The sequence below is a fragment of the Bombus vancouverensis genome, chromosome 8 (genome assembly GCF_051014615.1).
Source record: "Bombus vancouverensis nearcticus chromosome 8, iyBomVanc1_principal, whole genome shotgun sequence".
In the NCBI taxonomy this organism is placed as follows: domain Eukaryota; kingdom Metazoa; phylum Arthropoda; class Insecta; order Hymenoptera; family Apidae; genus Bombus; species Bombus vancouverensis.
This window is the reverse complement of record NC_134918.1, coordinates 7,034,230-7,048,444: the sequence shown is the minus strand read 5'-3', so window position 1 is coordinate 7,048,444 and position 14,215 is coordinate 7,034,230. Positions and strand designations below refer to the sequence as shown.

At 29.0% G+C, this 14,215-nt stretch overlaps 5 protein-coding genes across 13 annotated transcripts in view; 2 read left to right on the top strand and 3 right to left on the bottom strand.

Annotated features, from left to right (window-relative positions):
• Position 1: 1 nt before the first annotated feature.
• mRpL27 (mitochondrial ribosomal protein L27) lies at positions 2–1,273 on the bottom strand. Of its 3 annotated transcripts, none has more exons than XM_076620749.1 (4): positions 1,211–1,273; positions 636–716; positions 352–515; positions 2–269 (listed from the first exon to the last, which is right to left on the bottom strand). In XM_076620749.1, the coding sequence occupies exons 2-4, from the start codon at positions 712–714 to the stop codon at positions 66–68; spliced, it is 447 nt and encodes a 148-aa protein (XP_076476864.1). In that variant the 5' UTR covers positions 715–716; positions 1,211–1,273; the 3' UTR covers positions 2–65. The 3 variants fall into 3 exon arrangements, with proteins under 3 accessions (XP_076476864.1, XP_076476863.1, XP_076476862.1); XM_076620748.1 differs by lacking the exon at positions 1,211–1,273 and adding an exon at positions 929–1,066; XM_076620747.1 differs by lacking the exon at positions 1,211–1,273 and adding an exon at positions 893–994.
• A 151-nt stretch (positions 1,274–1,424) lies between these two features.
• On the top strand, positions 1,425–4,675 carry CCT1 (chaperonin containing TCP1 subunit 1). The gene is made up of 10 exons (XM_033348112.2): positions 1,425–1,630; positions 1,915–2,000; positions 2,096–2,224; positions 2,314–2,411; positions 2,515–2,625; positions 2,735–3,140; positions 3,222–3,424; positions 3,777–3,969; positions 4,040–4,203; positions 4,291–4,675. The coding sequence occupies exons 1-10, from the start codon at positions 1,558–1,560 to the stop codon at positions 4,499–4,501; spliced, it is 1,674 nt and encodes a 557-aa protein (XP_033204003.1). The 5' UTR covers positions 1,425–1,557; the 3' UTR covers positions 4,502–4,675.
• Positions 4,676–5,146: 471 nt separating this feature from the next.
• On the bottom strand, positions 5,147–10,587 carry vtd (RAD21 cohesin complex component verthandi). 2 transcript variants are annotated; one of them, XM_033348109.2, is made up of 13 exons: positions 10,466–10,587; positions 9,825–9,992; positions 9,309–9,538; positions 9,022–9,205; positions 8,796–8,955; positions 8,530–8,722; positions 8,217–8,440; positions 7,926–8,146; positions 7,661–7,840; positions 7,198–7,566; positions 6,989–7,120; positions 6,749–6,904; positions 5,147–6,661 (listed from the first exon to the last, which is right to left on the bottom strand). In XM_033348109.2, exons 2-13 carry the CDS (start codon positions 9,966–9,968, stop codon positions 6,536–6,538), a joined length of 2,319 nt encoding a protein of 772 aa, XP_033204000.1. In that variant the 5' UTR covers positions 9,969–9,992; positions 10,466–10,587; the 3' UTR covers positions 5,147–6,535. The 2 variants fall into 2 exon arrangements, with proteins under 2 accessions (XP_033204000.1, XP_033203998.1); XM_033348107.2 differs by lacking the exon at positions 10,466–10,587 and adding an exon at positions 10,125–10,259.
• Positions 10,328–12,770, top strand: LOC117164788 (NADH dehydrogenase [ubiquinone] 1 alpha subcomplex assembly factor 4). 4 transcript variants are annotated; one of them, XM_033348128.2, is made up of 5 exons: positions 10,328–10,466; positions 11,289–11,435; positions 11,794–11,885; positions 11,967–12,174; positions 12,285–12,770. In XM_033348128.2, the coding sequence occupies exons 2-5, from the start codon at positions 11,291–11,293 to the stop codon at positions 12,365–12,367; spliced, it is 528 nt and encodes a 175-aa protein (XP_033204019.1). In that variant the 5' UTR covers positions 10,328–10,466; positions 11,289–11,290; the 3' UTR covers positions 12,368–12,770. The 4 variants fall into 4 exon arrangements, with proteins under 4 accessions (XP_033204019.1, XP_076476861.1, XP_033204018.1 ...); XM_076620746.1 differs by lacking the exon at positions 10,328–10,466 and adding an exon at positions 10,794–10,938; XM_033348127.2 differs by lacking the exon at positions 10,328–10,466 and adding an exon at positions 10,958–11,164.
• Positions 12,771–12,941: 171 nt separating this feature from the next.
• Positions 12,942–14,215, bottom strand: part of LOC117164778 (xaa-Pro aminopeptidase 1) — a 46,371-nt gene continuing 45,097 nt past the window's right edge. For 2 of the 3 annotated variants that reach the window (XM_033348110.2, XM_076620738.1), the window contains exons 10-13: positions 13,923–14,089; positions 13,766–13,855; positions 13,456–13,687; positions 12,942–13,363 (exon numbers count right to left, since the gene is read on the bottom strand). In XM_033348110.2, coding sequence (XP_033204001.2) covers positions 13,341–13,363; positions 13,456–13,687; positions 13,766–13,855; positions 13,923–14,089 — 512 coding nt within the window. In that variant the 3' untranslated portion in view covers positions 12,942–13,340. Of the gene's footprint in view, positions 13,364–13,455; positions 13,688–13,765; positions 13,856–13,922; positions 14,090–14,215 lie in introns of those variants that run through there. The other variant, XM_033348111.2, reaches the window with a different exon arrangement.

The window sequence follows — 14,215 nt, the reverse complement described above, 5'->3', positions numbered from 1 at the left end:
CTTGGTTTTTTTCATTTATATTTTTGATTTATAATCAGAATATAAGTACAATAAAACAATTGTATTTAAAGAGCATCAATTAATACAAATCTATTATCTTGTGGATCAGGAATAACATTAAAATGTTTTTTATATATCACAGTGTTTTCTCTGTTAGCATAGTGTGCTCTAGCCCAAGCACGGTCCAGATTTGGATTAATCTTCTCACAGGTGACAAATACTTTTCCCTTTTCTAAAGCATATAATGTACCATCTCTACCAAAACCAACCTGTAAAACAAATAATTAATACATCTTTATTTAGCAAATAACATATATTTGGCATATGAGTACAATTCTTTTTTATATTTACATATAGTCCTGGATGAAATCGAGGTTTACGTTGTGTAGCTAATATTGTAGATTTTTCTACATAATGTCCATCTTGTACTCGCCATCCTCTATGTTTAGGCCTTGGATGACCAGGACTGATACGTGTACTACCACTAAATTTTTTTGATGCATGCCTTACACATACTATTAATATAAAAATTAAAAACAGTACCACATAGAAATAGCACCCATTTTATATAAATAAATTTATGAAGAAATATAATATTAAAGATTGAAAATATAATATGTTTATTTTCTACAAACCTATATTGGTAGAAGCAGCATTTATGAGAGATTTGGAGTTTTTTAAAGTGTAAGCATACAATTGTGTTAAGAGTGTCATACCTGAAAGTAATTATTTAACATTAAATAACACACTAGAAGCTCCTTTATTTAAATAGGTTATTTAAGTATAAACTTTTCGGCTTTAACGAAATTGTCAATGAGTATTACATAATATTGTTAACATTTAAAATGAAATATATAAATATTACTCAAAATAAAAGATAAATTATTTTTACTTTAAATATTTCACAAATCTTTTATGTATACTAAACTTTATTTCCTCTGACTTCACTAACTTGTATTAATTGAAAATTATTACCAACTTTTGCAAGTTATTCCTGTAGAAACAAAATTCAAAATTTCGCAACACGATCAATAAAAACAATGTTTAACAATGACATTTTTATTATATATGTATCTCTTATCATTAATTATAAATTGTAACTTATAATTAATATCTAATAGCTTAAATACACATATACATTTCAATTTATAATTTCAATATTTGATGAAAGATTCCATATTAATTAAGTGTAAGATAAGTAAATACTTACTTTGCAAGTATTTACAAACTATATCAAGTAAATATATAACTATATAATTATAACATACATATGTATATTAAGAATATGTTGGTAAGTGCTTCTGGAAAACAATAGAAGACATGTTTTGTCCAATTTGAACCAATGAAATATTGTTTTAGGGGAATTTAACCAATAGAATATAACGTTAAGTTTGTCCGTAAAAGGAAGTAACTGGGATAGGCGTCGCTGATCATCATCATCAATCATCAGCAACGGCACACGCGGATCGCATTGTGGTAATAGTTTAGTCGGCAATTGAAATTTCGAGATTATCGTTTACCTATAATATCAAAGAAAAGTGATAAAAATATTATAAAATGTCGACAGTAGCCAGTCCTCTAGTTGTTGGCGGTATTCGACAGTCTGGGGCTCCTGTAAGAACTCAAAATGGTATGTCGCTAACGCATTTTATTTCAGAATTTGGTTATACTTCAATTTATTCGATATTTGTTCAAATGTGGATATTTCTGTCAATTATTCTTAGAAAGATTTTTATATATTAATAAATAGAATAATATATATTATATTATATATATATTATATGTGTATGTAATGATAAAATAGTGTTTTAAATAAAAAATTTCAAAAATAAAAGGTGTACATTTTGTTGAATATACATAAAATTGGTATATTAAGTATAATTATTTTATTCCTTTTTGTTTTTTATTTTATAGTCATGGCAGCATGTGCAATCGCTAATATAGTGAAGAGTTCTTTGGGTCCTGTTGGCTTGGATAAAATGCTTGTAGATGACATTGGAGTATGTAAATGTTTTTACAAAATACATTCTTGTATGCTTGTATAAAGATTATATTATTTTTTGAATTTGTACTTTACATACTTGAATTATTATAGGATGTTACAGTTACTAATGACGGAGCAACTATTTTACGTTTGTTAGAAGTTGAACACCCAGCTGCAAGAGTTTTGGTAGAATTAGCTCAACTACAAGATGAAGAAGTTGGCGATGGAACCACATCAGTAGTAAGCTTATTTATTTAACTTTTTGTTTTTAAAATAATGTAAATAAATTATTTCCACATAAGAAATAATTTATCTTTCTATTTAAACAGGTAATAGTTGCAGCTGAACTATTAAAAAATGCTGATGAGCTTGTAAAACAAAAGATCCATCCAACATCTGTAATTAGTGGCTATAGGCTTGCTTGCAAGTAAGTCTCACATTATTGAAAAAGATTTATACAATTATTATTAACTTATTAATTAAGACAGTAAAGATAATTTATATGTGTGTTCCAATCATTTATATTTTAGGGAAGCCTGTAAATATATTCAAGAACATTTAACTGTTAGTGTAGATGAGCTTGGAAGAGATTGTTTAGTTAATGTAGCAAAAACTTCTATGTCCAGTAAAATCATTGGAGCGTATCCTTTTTATTTCATTATATAAATTAAATTTCATAATTATCATATTATTATATTTATAGCAACTGAATGTTGTAATACCATGATTATTTCCTTAATAAATTAATAGTGATGCTGATTTCTTTGGAAACATGGTTGTTGATGCTTCAAATGCAGTAAAAGTTAGTGATGGAAAAGGAGGATTTATATACCCTGTGAAAGCAGTTAATGTTTTAAAGGCTCATGGGAAAAGTGTTAGAGAGTCTGTAATAGTGCAGGGTTATGCACTGAATTGCACTGTAGCTTCTCAAGCAATGACTAAAAGAATAGTTAATGCAAAAATTGCATGTTTAGATTTCTCTTTGCAAAAGACGAAAATGAAATTAGGAGTTGAGGTACTGATCACAGATCCTGAAAAGTTAGAAGCAGTGCGGCAACGTGAAGCAGATATTACAAAAGAGCGTATTCAAAAGATTCTTGCAGCGGGTACAAATGTCATTCTTGTATCTGGAGGAATTGATGACCTTTGTTTAAAAGTATATTTAAATTATATACAGATTATCGCATGTTTTTATTTGAAAGATGGCCAATTCATATAATTTTTTGTATTTGTTTAGTATTTTATAGAAGCTAAAGCAATGGCAGTTCGTAGATGCAAAAAAGCAGATTTGAAAAGAATTGCAAAAGCTACAGGCGCTCAGTTTCTTACTTCTTTAACTAATATGGAAGGAGAAGAAAGTTTTGACTCTAATTTCCTTGGAGAAGCTGCTGAAGTAGTACAAGAAATGGTTTGCGACGATGAGCTTATTCTTATTAAAGGGTTTGTTTTTAAGTTCGTTATTTAACCCCTTGCCATACCATTTAACTTGGAAAAATCCGCGCTCGAACGTTGTGCCCGAATGGTCGGGAAAGGAGTCGAAGCGGCGGAGACAGTGTCGGAACTTGAAACATGATATCGTGCGACTGAGTGCGACATAGCCGCCCCGGTGTTTAGAAAAAAGACATTATTCGAGACATTCATACTTGGCTCGAGATTAGGACCACGAGCCTGACTCGTGATATTTAGGTTTGGCTCAAAATTCTCATCACGACTCATATTCATAAAAGTATGGCAGGGGATTAAAAAAAAGAATGACTTTAAAGCTAAATTATTTTTATATTATTTATAATAGGCCAAAAGCAAGAACAGCAAGTTCTTTGATATTACGAGGACCAAATGATTACTACTGTGATGAAATGGAACGATCTGTGCATGATGCATTATGCGCAGTAAAACGAGTTTTAGAAAGTAAAAGTGTGGTTGCGGGAGGAGGCTGTGTTGAAGCAGCACTTTCAATTTATTTGGAAAATTTTGCTACATCACTCGTAAGTTTAGTTTCTTGTAATATTACGGATTATTAAATCATTCTTGGGCTGGAACATTTATATTTTATAGAGTTCTCGAGAACAATTAGCTATTGCTGAATTCGCAAGATCATTGCTGATTATACCGAAAACATTAGCAGTTAATGCGGCACAGGATGCTACAGATCTTGTTGCAAAATTACGTGCTTATCACAATTCCAGTCAAACAAAAGCAGATCTTGCTGATCTAAAGTGGTAATATTTTAAAATAAATATTACATGATAACATTTATTTTACATACTTTAATGATAATGTAAAGCAATATTAATTTTCTTTTATAGGGTTGGTCTAGATTTGCTTGAAGGTACCATTAAAGATAACAAAAAAGCTGGGGTATTAGAACCAGCAATTTCGAAAATAAAATCTTTGAAATTTGCCACGGAAGCAGCGATAACTATCCTTAGAATCGATGATATGATTAAACTAGATCCAGAACGTACGAAGGATAAATCATACCGCGAAGCAATGGAATCTGGTGAATTGGAAGAGTAGAATTAAAATGGGTTTACACATCTTTTTCCCATGATTTGTTATACCAGAAAGATTAAATTATTCTTCACTTCAAATACTATTTCATAATTTAAGTAATAAGGATTACAATTTAATATTAACGCTCATGAATGAATTTGCTGGTAATAAATAAAATAAAGCTTTCACATATAAAAATATTGTGTATATATTTCACGCTTTAAATAATAATAGGAGAACATACTAAAATATTGGAAACATAACAAATTTTATAGTTCATGTAAAATTTATCATATCAGTGTGAAATATGTTTAATATTTAAAAAATGGCGGGATTTTGAAGGTATATATAATATGCTGTTCATCATTCAAAGTGCAATTTTCGAAAACTAAGTATAGTCATATCGGAAAGGGAATTTGTTAACTTAAAATAACAATTTTAGATATATTCAATACAACGAATACACCTGTTATAAAAAAGCATTTAATGCATAAACACGTCATGTGTATATCGTACACGGCATGTATTAAAGCAAAAAGATCTTAAAATTAATTTTAATCTTCAAATTTAATAAATTTTTACACATGTAACAGTTTATTAATGGAAAATAATTAATATTTTTAAGTATTATATGATATGTACTTTAGGGTTCAAATTTTAAAGAAAATATTTCAGAAATCTTTTTTTTATTTTATAAACAGATGTATATTAATTAGTGAATCATGAGACTATTTACAATCAGGCATTTTAAGTATATGGTATAGCAGTCGATTTTTTTCATGATACGCCTTAAACGCCATTACGTGCGTAATGATAGTTATGTTATTTGCTGTGCATGTATATTTACAATGTTATATGATCGTTTTCGAGAAATTTTAGACATGTTAATTTGATAAAATATAGTACTTTTTTTAAATATGATTTAACACATGTATTCCATGGAACTGGTATACATATATAACAATAAATTATTGAACATTTTTTTATGGTCGGAGTAAAGCACTAACCATAACGCTATTTTCTTTGAAAAAATAGTAGGGTCAAACAATTTTTATTTCTTTTTTATATAATTAATACGTTTTCTTCAAAATATAATGAAAAAATTGTACAATAAAAAGATTGAAACACACAAAAAAGCGAGACTATTAAATCAATGCTCTTTGGAATGTCGTTCACAGTGTAAATATAAACTATAGAAGATCATAAATTTGCAGTAATTTATACGGAAAAGTAACTATACAGATTATATCGAGTTTAAACAAAATATAATAGTAAATAATATTTATATAGATCTCTGAAAAATAACTTAATCACACTATTGATTCTAAAGTATGACTGCAATACATAAAAGCATTATCCGTAAAACATTCCCTTGATTCTTCCATTAATAATTGTTTATAATAGCATTAATGTGTAAGTATGCTAATAAAAAAAAATTATTGAAGCATTTGATATTTTTAAGCTTGAGAAATTTGAAAATAATACATCGATTTAAATCACAAATAATTTCATTTTATGAAATTTTTAACAAAATGCTTTTTATCATAATTTCATAAATTATCTTACACAATTATTAGTAATTTTGGACCATCCTGCAGTATAGACTCAAAGTTGTTTGTAAATATTAAGATATAAAATATATTTTTACTACATATTAATATTATATACAAACCCTGTTCGGATTGATAATAAATTTAATGAAGACAATTGATTTTTTGCCAATGTAAAACATTTATCAATGGTAATATATTTGCGTATCTTTGATTAAATTTTTTTATCACAATAAAGATACAGAAGGTCCAAAATAATTCTACTTTGATTTATACAAAACGTATACATTCCTGAATCAGGACTTTAAAACATGATTTATAAAATTCTTTTGTCTTATGCAGATATTCCCAAAGAGTTATAATAGCTTTATATATTATTTTACAATTTATCTTTCAAAAGAATTTAGATAAATCGCTTATTTTATGTATGATTAAAAATAGCTACAATCCTCTCTGTCTCCATCATTTTTTAACAATAAATGTATGGTAAGAAATACCTATAGCAATTTTATAATGCAGGATTCTCAAATTTTGGTCCTTTACTGACTACAATCTCAGTATATGGATGGTCTTGATTGAGCTCTAATACTTGGAATTTTTTTAGAACTAATAATGTGTAGAATTTTTGCGCAACCTAAAAGAATGAATCAATAATAACATGAATTAAATTTCTACAATTGTATTACAATTATACAATTATAAGTTCTGCTAGAATACAAACCTGCTTACGATTGTTTTTATATGCCATTTCTGATAGTGTCAATCTATCTTTGGTGTCTAGTTTACTTTTGATAACATGATACATGTGTGATGCTCTCTTATTAAGAACTCGTTCTTCAAACTGTTCATAAGTTTCATCTATTTGTTGTTCTTCTTGCTAGAAAAGTAAAAGATTATATTATACATTTAGTTGCTTCGAATGTATTATAATTTAATATAAGTAAATAAACATTATACGTACAGGACCTACAGATGGTGGAAATTCATAATCTTCATGATTCCATGGCGTTGCTGGTCCTCTTTCTGATACAGCTGGTGTGTGGGGTGGTTGATGATGTTCATCATATCCCATATAGGGTACTTGAGATTGCGCCTATGTATATTCAAATTCGTTAATATCTGCGTAATATAATATCATATATTTATATATATCTAAGGAATAAAATTAACCTGATCATAGCCCATATTTTCCATTTGTGGCATTTCAACAGGTGTAGGAACGACTTCTGGTTCTATTAGTGTAGGTGGAACAACTGGTTCTTCAGATGCAGTAATAGCTTCATTAGGAGGAATTTCAGGAATTTCTGAAGGAATTAAAGATGTTTCGGGAACTACAGGAACCATATCCGCTTCTTCAATAGGAGGCACAATACCACTAATTTCAGATACTGATGATTCAGTTGGTAAAGACATCTCAGGTTGAGGTACTGGTGATTCTGCAGAGGGAAGACTTGGTTGGGGGACTATACTAGGAACATCCATTGCTTCAGGGGCAACATCTATTGGAGGAGGTGCTGGCGCTGGAGGTGGTGGCCTTATCTAAAAATAATAAAATACATTAATAAACTCATACAGTTTTAAAAAAGAGGTTTTATAATAGAAGAAAGATTTAAAAATAAACAATATGATGTACCTCTTCATCCGCTGGTGCTTTTCGTTTGCGAGCCATGCGTTTACTGAGAATAGTTTGTTCATACGAATCAGGTTCTGCAGGTTCTCTCATTTGTTCTAAAGGCATGCCTTCTTCTTCACCTACTAAACGTCCAAAGTCCTCATGATCGTAAGACTTGCTAGTTAAATGTCGTTGATAATTCTATATTGTTAGAAAATAAAATTATATTTTTTTTAAATGGCAGATACATACATACTTGATGATTATTAAATATGAAATACATTACCTTAAATAATACACGTGCTGGTATTGGTCTTCCTGGTAAAGCAAACAATTTTTCGACTCCACCAGTTTCTTTCCAATGCATTAATCTTTTCGTAGGTGGTGCCAAATCTAATGTAGTAATAATGTCACTAATATCTGATAATTGTGCTTTCATTTCTTCACCAGAGATATTTTTTACCTCATCCACAATGAGTTTACGCTTGCGTTTTGCTTTTGTAAATCCTATTAATTTTATTAAAATTAGATTATAACAATTAATATCACAACTGAAATAAAATATAATATCACAAACCTTTTAAGGCAGATGTATCAACAGGTGCGAGAGCGAAACTCTCTTCTTCATCATGTAATAACGTAGTTTGATCCTGTAGAGGTGGAGCTTCTTCCATAGGTTCCATTGGACGTTCTTCAGGGACATTGGGTGGAGCAGGAGTGAAACGGCGACTGGCAACACTTATTCTTCCTTCAATTTCTTCACCAGGTGCAGCTGGAGAAACGGGTCTGGATTCGTCAGTACTATACAGAAAATGTTAAATTTAATATGATATATACATACATTTATTTAATATAAATTTTGAATGTGTAAAATACAATTTATTAATTACCTCATTCCATCCATGGGAGATGGTGGACCTCCAAAACGATCTCCCATTTCTTCTTCTGATTCATCATGCACAGAAGGTGGACCTCCAGAAACTACACCAGGTTCTTGTGTTTCTGCTACTGCACTCACCTCAGGTACAGGTACTTCACCCATTGGTGCTTCATCAAATAAACCACCCTCAAACAACCCACCAGCTAAATAAAGAAATAAAGCTTGTTATAAATATAATTATCATTTCAATTACATATATTAATGTAAGTTGCTTACATATAATATCTTGACCAAGATGACCACCAAAACCATCATCTCTAATTGGCATATCTATATCCATAGCTTGCGCTGTTACCGATGGACCTGGTACTGGTTCTTTTTCCTTTTGCTCTAAAGTTGCTTCGATCCCTGGTCCATCAGTGAACAACATATGAGTCTGAAAAATGAATATAGATTTTATTCTTCATATAAAATGTCAACATGTTAAAGTGACAAAACATACCTGATCTAATGATGGTTCTACAGCACCAGCATGTCTTAACAATTCTGGAGGTTCAGCATCAAAACTCATGTCACCAAATCCTTGATCATGCGTAACTAAAGCTAAACTGCCATAATCTTCCCTCATAGTGATTTCTTCCGCTCGTGACTGGTTTAAACTAAATTGTGCTTCAATGTCAACATCTCTGAAATATAGCATTAGTATTAAATAACAATATTTATAGAATAAGCTTTTATTTTTATGTAATTATCTTCATTAAAGTTTCTATTTAATTCTTATATATTTACTTTAATTCTGGCATTGCTGTATCAAAATCATGAAACACTTCAGGTAATGTTATAGCTGTTACAGCAGCTTCTCTATGTTCTTCTGGTAAATCTACCATACCAGGCCTAAAGGCCATTTTTATTTTGACAAAGGCCTCGTTACAATCGGCTAAGAGATATTTAGCTTTCCTTGAATATATACGTACCACACCCAACAATAAATGACCAGATGTTCTTAAAGCCATTTTTACCTATAATAAAATAGTGACACAAAAAATAAAAACCATATATTTTATAGAAATATTAAGAATTCTTTTCATAAAAAAATATTGTATTCTAGAAAATAGAATAAAATGAACAAAAATCTGTGAGATTTAGATAATATATATTTAAGTAACACTCTACTATAAAAGATCTTACGTAATGTCTAAAAAAACATAAAATTCATATTGTCATAAATCTAGAATCATAACAAGAATATTAGAAATTTATAAGTTCATATACATAAAAATTAAAAAAGGCGTATTTTATAAATACCTTTGGCTGTAATATACCATCTACAGATTTTTCAATGTTCGTCTCGAATACATGGGCTTTCGTCAATTTTTTATCCCAGTGAGCGGCTAACCAAATACGTGCTAACGGCCCTTTTTTGGCCAACACGAAATGAGCGTAAAACATTTTTAACCTGTGTTATGTCCTTTTCTGCAAACAAAATTGTGTTATATCAGTAAAATTGGCTAAAGGAGTTTAGTCTGTTCTGTGTTTGTAAACACAAAGATATACACAAGAGGCTAATTCTTTAACGCGATTTTCCGCTAGCAACATCATTATCACCTTATTATTGACAAAACTGGTCGATGGATCAATTAATACATGAAGTTAGCATTTTTTTATATTTCTAAATACTGAAAATCGAGTCGTAGGACTCGAACAAAATAGCGATCATGTAATTTTTCTTAATTTAGTAAAATGTCAACATCTTTGCACAAGATGGCGTTTCTGTCCGTAATTTTGGCGGTTACGCGTAAGCTGTTGAACACGTAGTTACGTTCTAATCTATTTCTGTGCAAATCATATTACGGTGACTCGTTATCGATAAATCTTGAACTATTAATTTTATATTTTACATAAATTATCACATTTAACTGGTATATTAGAAAATCGTTGACACATACGGTATGTTTCTTTTCAGCGCGTCTTCACGAGAACCTGCATGCAACTAATTTTACTGAACGTTCCGAAACTCGTCCCGTTAATGGCGGATAGGTGTGTTCGTAAACACATAAAATTTTATTTTCCTAACTTTTCTAACCTGCGTAAATTAAATATCTATATCAAACATTTATATGACTATAAACTTATTATATACTTGATTTTTGCCTTTTTTGTTTCATAGTTAATATTCAAATAATGGAATGTTAAGTACTGAATGGCCTAATAGAAAATTAAATTATACGTATTATATTGTTAATAACCTATCAACAACGTTTCTGATTTCTAGTTTTCACCAATAGTATTCAATGTTTTATGCATTTTTGTAGAAATATTTTTTTATTGCAAAATATGTATAATATCAAAATGTATAATTTCATTTGAGAAATGTGTTGGAACTTTGTTACCAAATAACGTCCAAACAGTATAGAACAAAGTCAGTAACAAAAAAATTACTTTTGTCTTAACTATAACCATGTGGTCACAAAGTAATAAATGTTCTGAGTAGCGCAATAGTAACTTCTAATAATATCTTTACAACTTGAAATAAAAATATTCGTTTTGTAATTTAATATTTAGATTTACTTTCATCAAATAAAATAATATTATTGCATAGAAATCAAAGTATTGAATCTGGTATAAACAAGAATATTAACCAAAAAGTTGGTATGAAAACACAATAACTTCTTTAAAATTGTTCCGTTTTTTTTAAATATATATGTATATAAAATACAATTTAAGTTATACTTTTAGCGATATATATTAAATATTCTTTTTTTGTTATAGAAATGGGAAAAGTGTACTCTTATATTACGCGACCAATTCGTTCATTTAACATTGAAAATCGTACAGCACGTATTCTTGATAAGGAGAAGCCAATTCCTGCTCCTGAATATCCATCAGTACAGAGACAAAGAGAAGTTGTAGATAAATGTAAATTTCTTTCTCAAATTCTATTTCAAGTTTTATATTTTTTAGATTAACATTTTTGTTAGAATTGAAAATAAAAGAATTTTTGGAAATAGATATAGATACAGATAGAATAGAAATAATAGAATTTACAGAGGTAAAAGAAATAAAACAATTATTTTTATTTTTTTACACGTAGCTTAAACTTAAGTGATATAGGTTATTTAATTATAGCTTTTGCATGGCAAAATGTGAGATAAAGTTGTATGTTATAAAATTTTGTTTTTTTTTTTTAAACAAGAGTACCAGTTTTAAGAATTAGTCATTTTCTATATCATGTAATAATAGCTTTTTACATTTTTAAAAGTTATTTCTATTTTAGTAAAACCTAATTTGAAAGACACTCAGTACAAAAAGGACCATGAATTAAATGATCGTTTAAAGAGTGTCTTCGTTCAGTCCAAAGATCCAGAGGTATATTTCATTTAGAAATCTTTTGTGGATGTATTTATTTATTTGTAACTATTATGAAATAAATTTTTTTTTTATTACTAGATTGAACCAACACAAGCCTCATCTAGGCCATTACCACAGGATAGAAGTCAATATTCTTTAGATGAATTTTATGAATCGCTTGTTCCTCGGAAGGGTAAATGTACCATAAAAGAAGTAGTAACATTTTTGACTAAACATCAAGAAAATGCAGTAGAATACTCTATAAAAAGAATATCCCAAGAGTATCAAATAGATAAACAAATAGTAGGTAAGAATATGTTTTTAGATATAAAATGATAATACAGTATTACTAAAGTAAATTTGTATTCCCTAAATCCTATTTAAATACTTAAAATATAATATTAATAACTGTTTCAGAAAATATTTTAACAAATTATAAACTCTTTCACGTGATGACAGATGTGAAACAGATGAAGATAGAGGAGGGTAAGAAAAAGTAAGATTCTTGTATTATAATTAACCGTTTGAATCCCAGTAGTCTTTGAAAAAACAGGGTCGAAAAATCCCTAACAGCGCGATAGCGCTTGTCCTAATCGTTTACGAAGAGAAACAAACGGCGTAATAGCGCTCATCATATTTGTTATTTTTATGAAATACATCTATATTATTATATATGCGTACTATTAGTTTATAAATATTTCAAGTTTTGTTCAATAAAAATTATTGAGAAGATAACAATGAAATACCAAATACCGTCAGGCGTTCGTAGCGTTCAAATGTACTGGGATTTTTCGATACAAAATCTAAACAGCACGATCGCATTGCTTGCGGCTCAAACCCAAAAGTTAAAAGAATCTAAAGTATCATGTAGAATAAAAATAAATAACAATTTATTAAAAATTATATTAGTTATCTTATTTTAATCCTACTTTAATACTGAGTATTTCAATTATTAGAAATTTTAGGAATTTAATATAGAAACAGAAGCGTAAGAAACACTAGTGAAGAAATGAATATACAATATTAAACTTGTTTTTTCTTTACTTTCTTTATTCTCTAAAGTAACTGGAGCTTATTTCTAAAAAATTGCTTGTTTATCAGTAAGTAAAATACAATTTATGATAACATCCCTGTTCCTTATACATACAATAAATTACATATATTTACAAAATATAAGTCTATAAATATTTTTATATATTCATATAGTAGATTTTCTATGTGCAAAAATTTTTTCTAATATTCCTAATGGTTTTTATTTTTTAGCAATACCATCATATTATAATAATACTATCATATTATAATTGCAACACCTGTATATTTAAAATTGGCAGTAACGTATAAAAATAATAATTTTAATATACGTATATTAAAATAACGCCAATTTAAGCATAGTTTTCGAAACTGCTTGCTCATGGCATAAATTAATTTTCAATCATACTATATTTGCTCATTCTCCTTTTGGATATACGTTAATTAACTCCATACATCTGAAAAATCTAAAACATACAAATATACAAACATACAAATATAAATTTCAAGAAGGCAAATCTTTTTTTTATTCTAAATGTTGTTTTCTTTATATACTTACTGAATAGAATGTGATACAGGAAAGTAAAGCAAACTAGTACATTTAATTGTTTGAATGTAGAAGGTGTCGAATGAGAACGGCCAAAAAGCAATCCTTCGTCGACTGGTCTTACTTCTGGAATGGTTGCAGTTTTCTTCAACATCCAATTGAAAGCATCCATTTTTAGTCTTTTCTTTAACTCTGGACCTACTTCATCCCTAATTCGGCGATTGTAATTATTTAACCATCGTATCTGTAGAGTTATTGAAATATTTTTTGAAATCTATATAGATAAAAAAAGCTCATTAATTAATTGTTAATTAGTGCTTACGTGTGATGGATTTAACATATCGTAGTCAATCAACTTTGGTTCATATGGAACTAACGTGACGTCCCTGAATTTCAAAAAAATTTCTGTTTTCTAAAAAGAGATACATTTTTACCGAGAATTTCTCTAATTTTTAAATAATTTGAATTAAAGTACCTACTGATTTGCCTGCTTCCATCGTTTCAAGGATGTTCTCCAAACGAACGCCGAAGTCGCCTTCTTTGTAGTAACCAGGTTCGTTTGATAAAAAGAATCCTGGTCTTAATTCAACAGGTCCACAAACTTTATCCGATGATACGGGCTGTCCGTATGATACACCAATAGGTGCTGGAAATATATTAACATTACGATTAATATTAATCATTAATGAATAACAATTCGAAACGTGCTACAAAGGACTTTCCAGTTATTCAAAGTTCTAAATTCAATTAAATCTTGATCAATAATGTTTTA

What these genes read in the sequence shown, in the direction of transcription:
- vtd (XM_033348109.2), bottom strand. Translation starts at nt 9,968, where the DNA reads ATGTTTTACGCTCATTTCGTGTTGGCCAAAAAAGGGCCGTTAGCACGT. An exon ending in TTCCACCATCTGTAGGTCCT is followed by an intron (nt 6,905 to 6,988) that starts GTACGTATAATG and finishes TTACTTTTCTAG; the next exon opens with CAAGAAGAACAACAAATAGA. An exon ending in ATAAAAACAATCGTAAGCAG is followed by an intron (nt 6,662 to 6,748) that starts GTTTGTATTCTA and finishes TCATTCTTTTAG; the next exon opens with GTTGCGCAAAAATTCTACAC.
- CCT1 (XM_033348112.2), top strand. Translation starts at nt 1,558, where the DNA reads ATGTCGACAGTAGCCAGTCCTCTAGTTGTTGGCGGTATTCGACAGTCT. An exon ending in GCGATGGAACCACATCAGTA is followed by an intron (nt 2,225 to 2,313) that starts GTAAGCTTATTT and finishes CTATTTAAACAG; the next exon opens with GTAATAGTTGCAGCTGAACT. An exon ending in GATCTTGCTGATCTAAAGTG is followed by an intron (nt 4,204 to 4,290) that starts GTAATATTTTAA and finishes TTTCTTTTATAG; the next exon opens with GGTTGGTCTAGATTTGCTTG.
- LOC117164788 (XM_033348128.2), top strand. Translation starts at nt 11,291, where the DNA reads ATGGGAAAAGTGTACTCTTATATTACGCGACCAATTCGTTCATTTAAC. An exon ending in AAGAGAAGTTGTAGATAAAT is followed by an intron (nt 11,436 to 11,793) that starts GTAAATTTCTTT and finishes TTTCTATTTTAG; the next exon opens with TAAAACCTAATTTGAAAGAC. An exon ending in AATAGATAAACAAATAGTAG is followed by an intron (nt 12,175 to 12,284) that starts GTAAGAATATGT and finishes TAACTGTTTCAG; the next exon opens with AAAATATTTTAACAAATTAT.
- mRpL27 (XM_076620749.1), bottom strand. Translation starts at nt 714, where the DNA reads ATGACACTCTTAACACAATTGTATGCTTACACTTTAAAAAACTCCAAA. An exon ending in TGCTGCTTCTACCAATATAG is followed by an intron (nt 516 to 635) that starts GTTTGTAGAAAA and finishes TTATATTAATAG; the next exon opens with TATGTGTAAGGCATGCATCA. An exon ending in GATTTCATCCAGGACTATAT is followed by an intron (nt 270 to 351) that starts GTAAATATAAAA and finishes TTTGTTTTACAG; the next exon opens with GTTGGTTTTGGTAGAGATGG.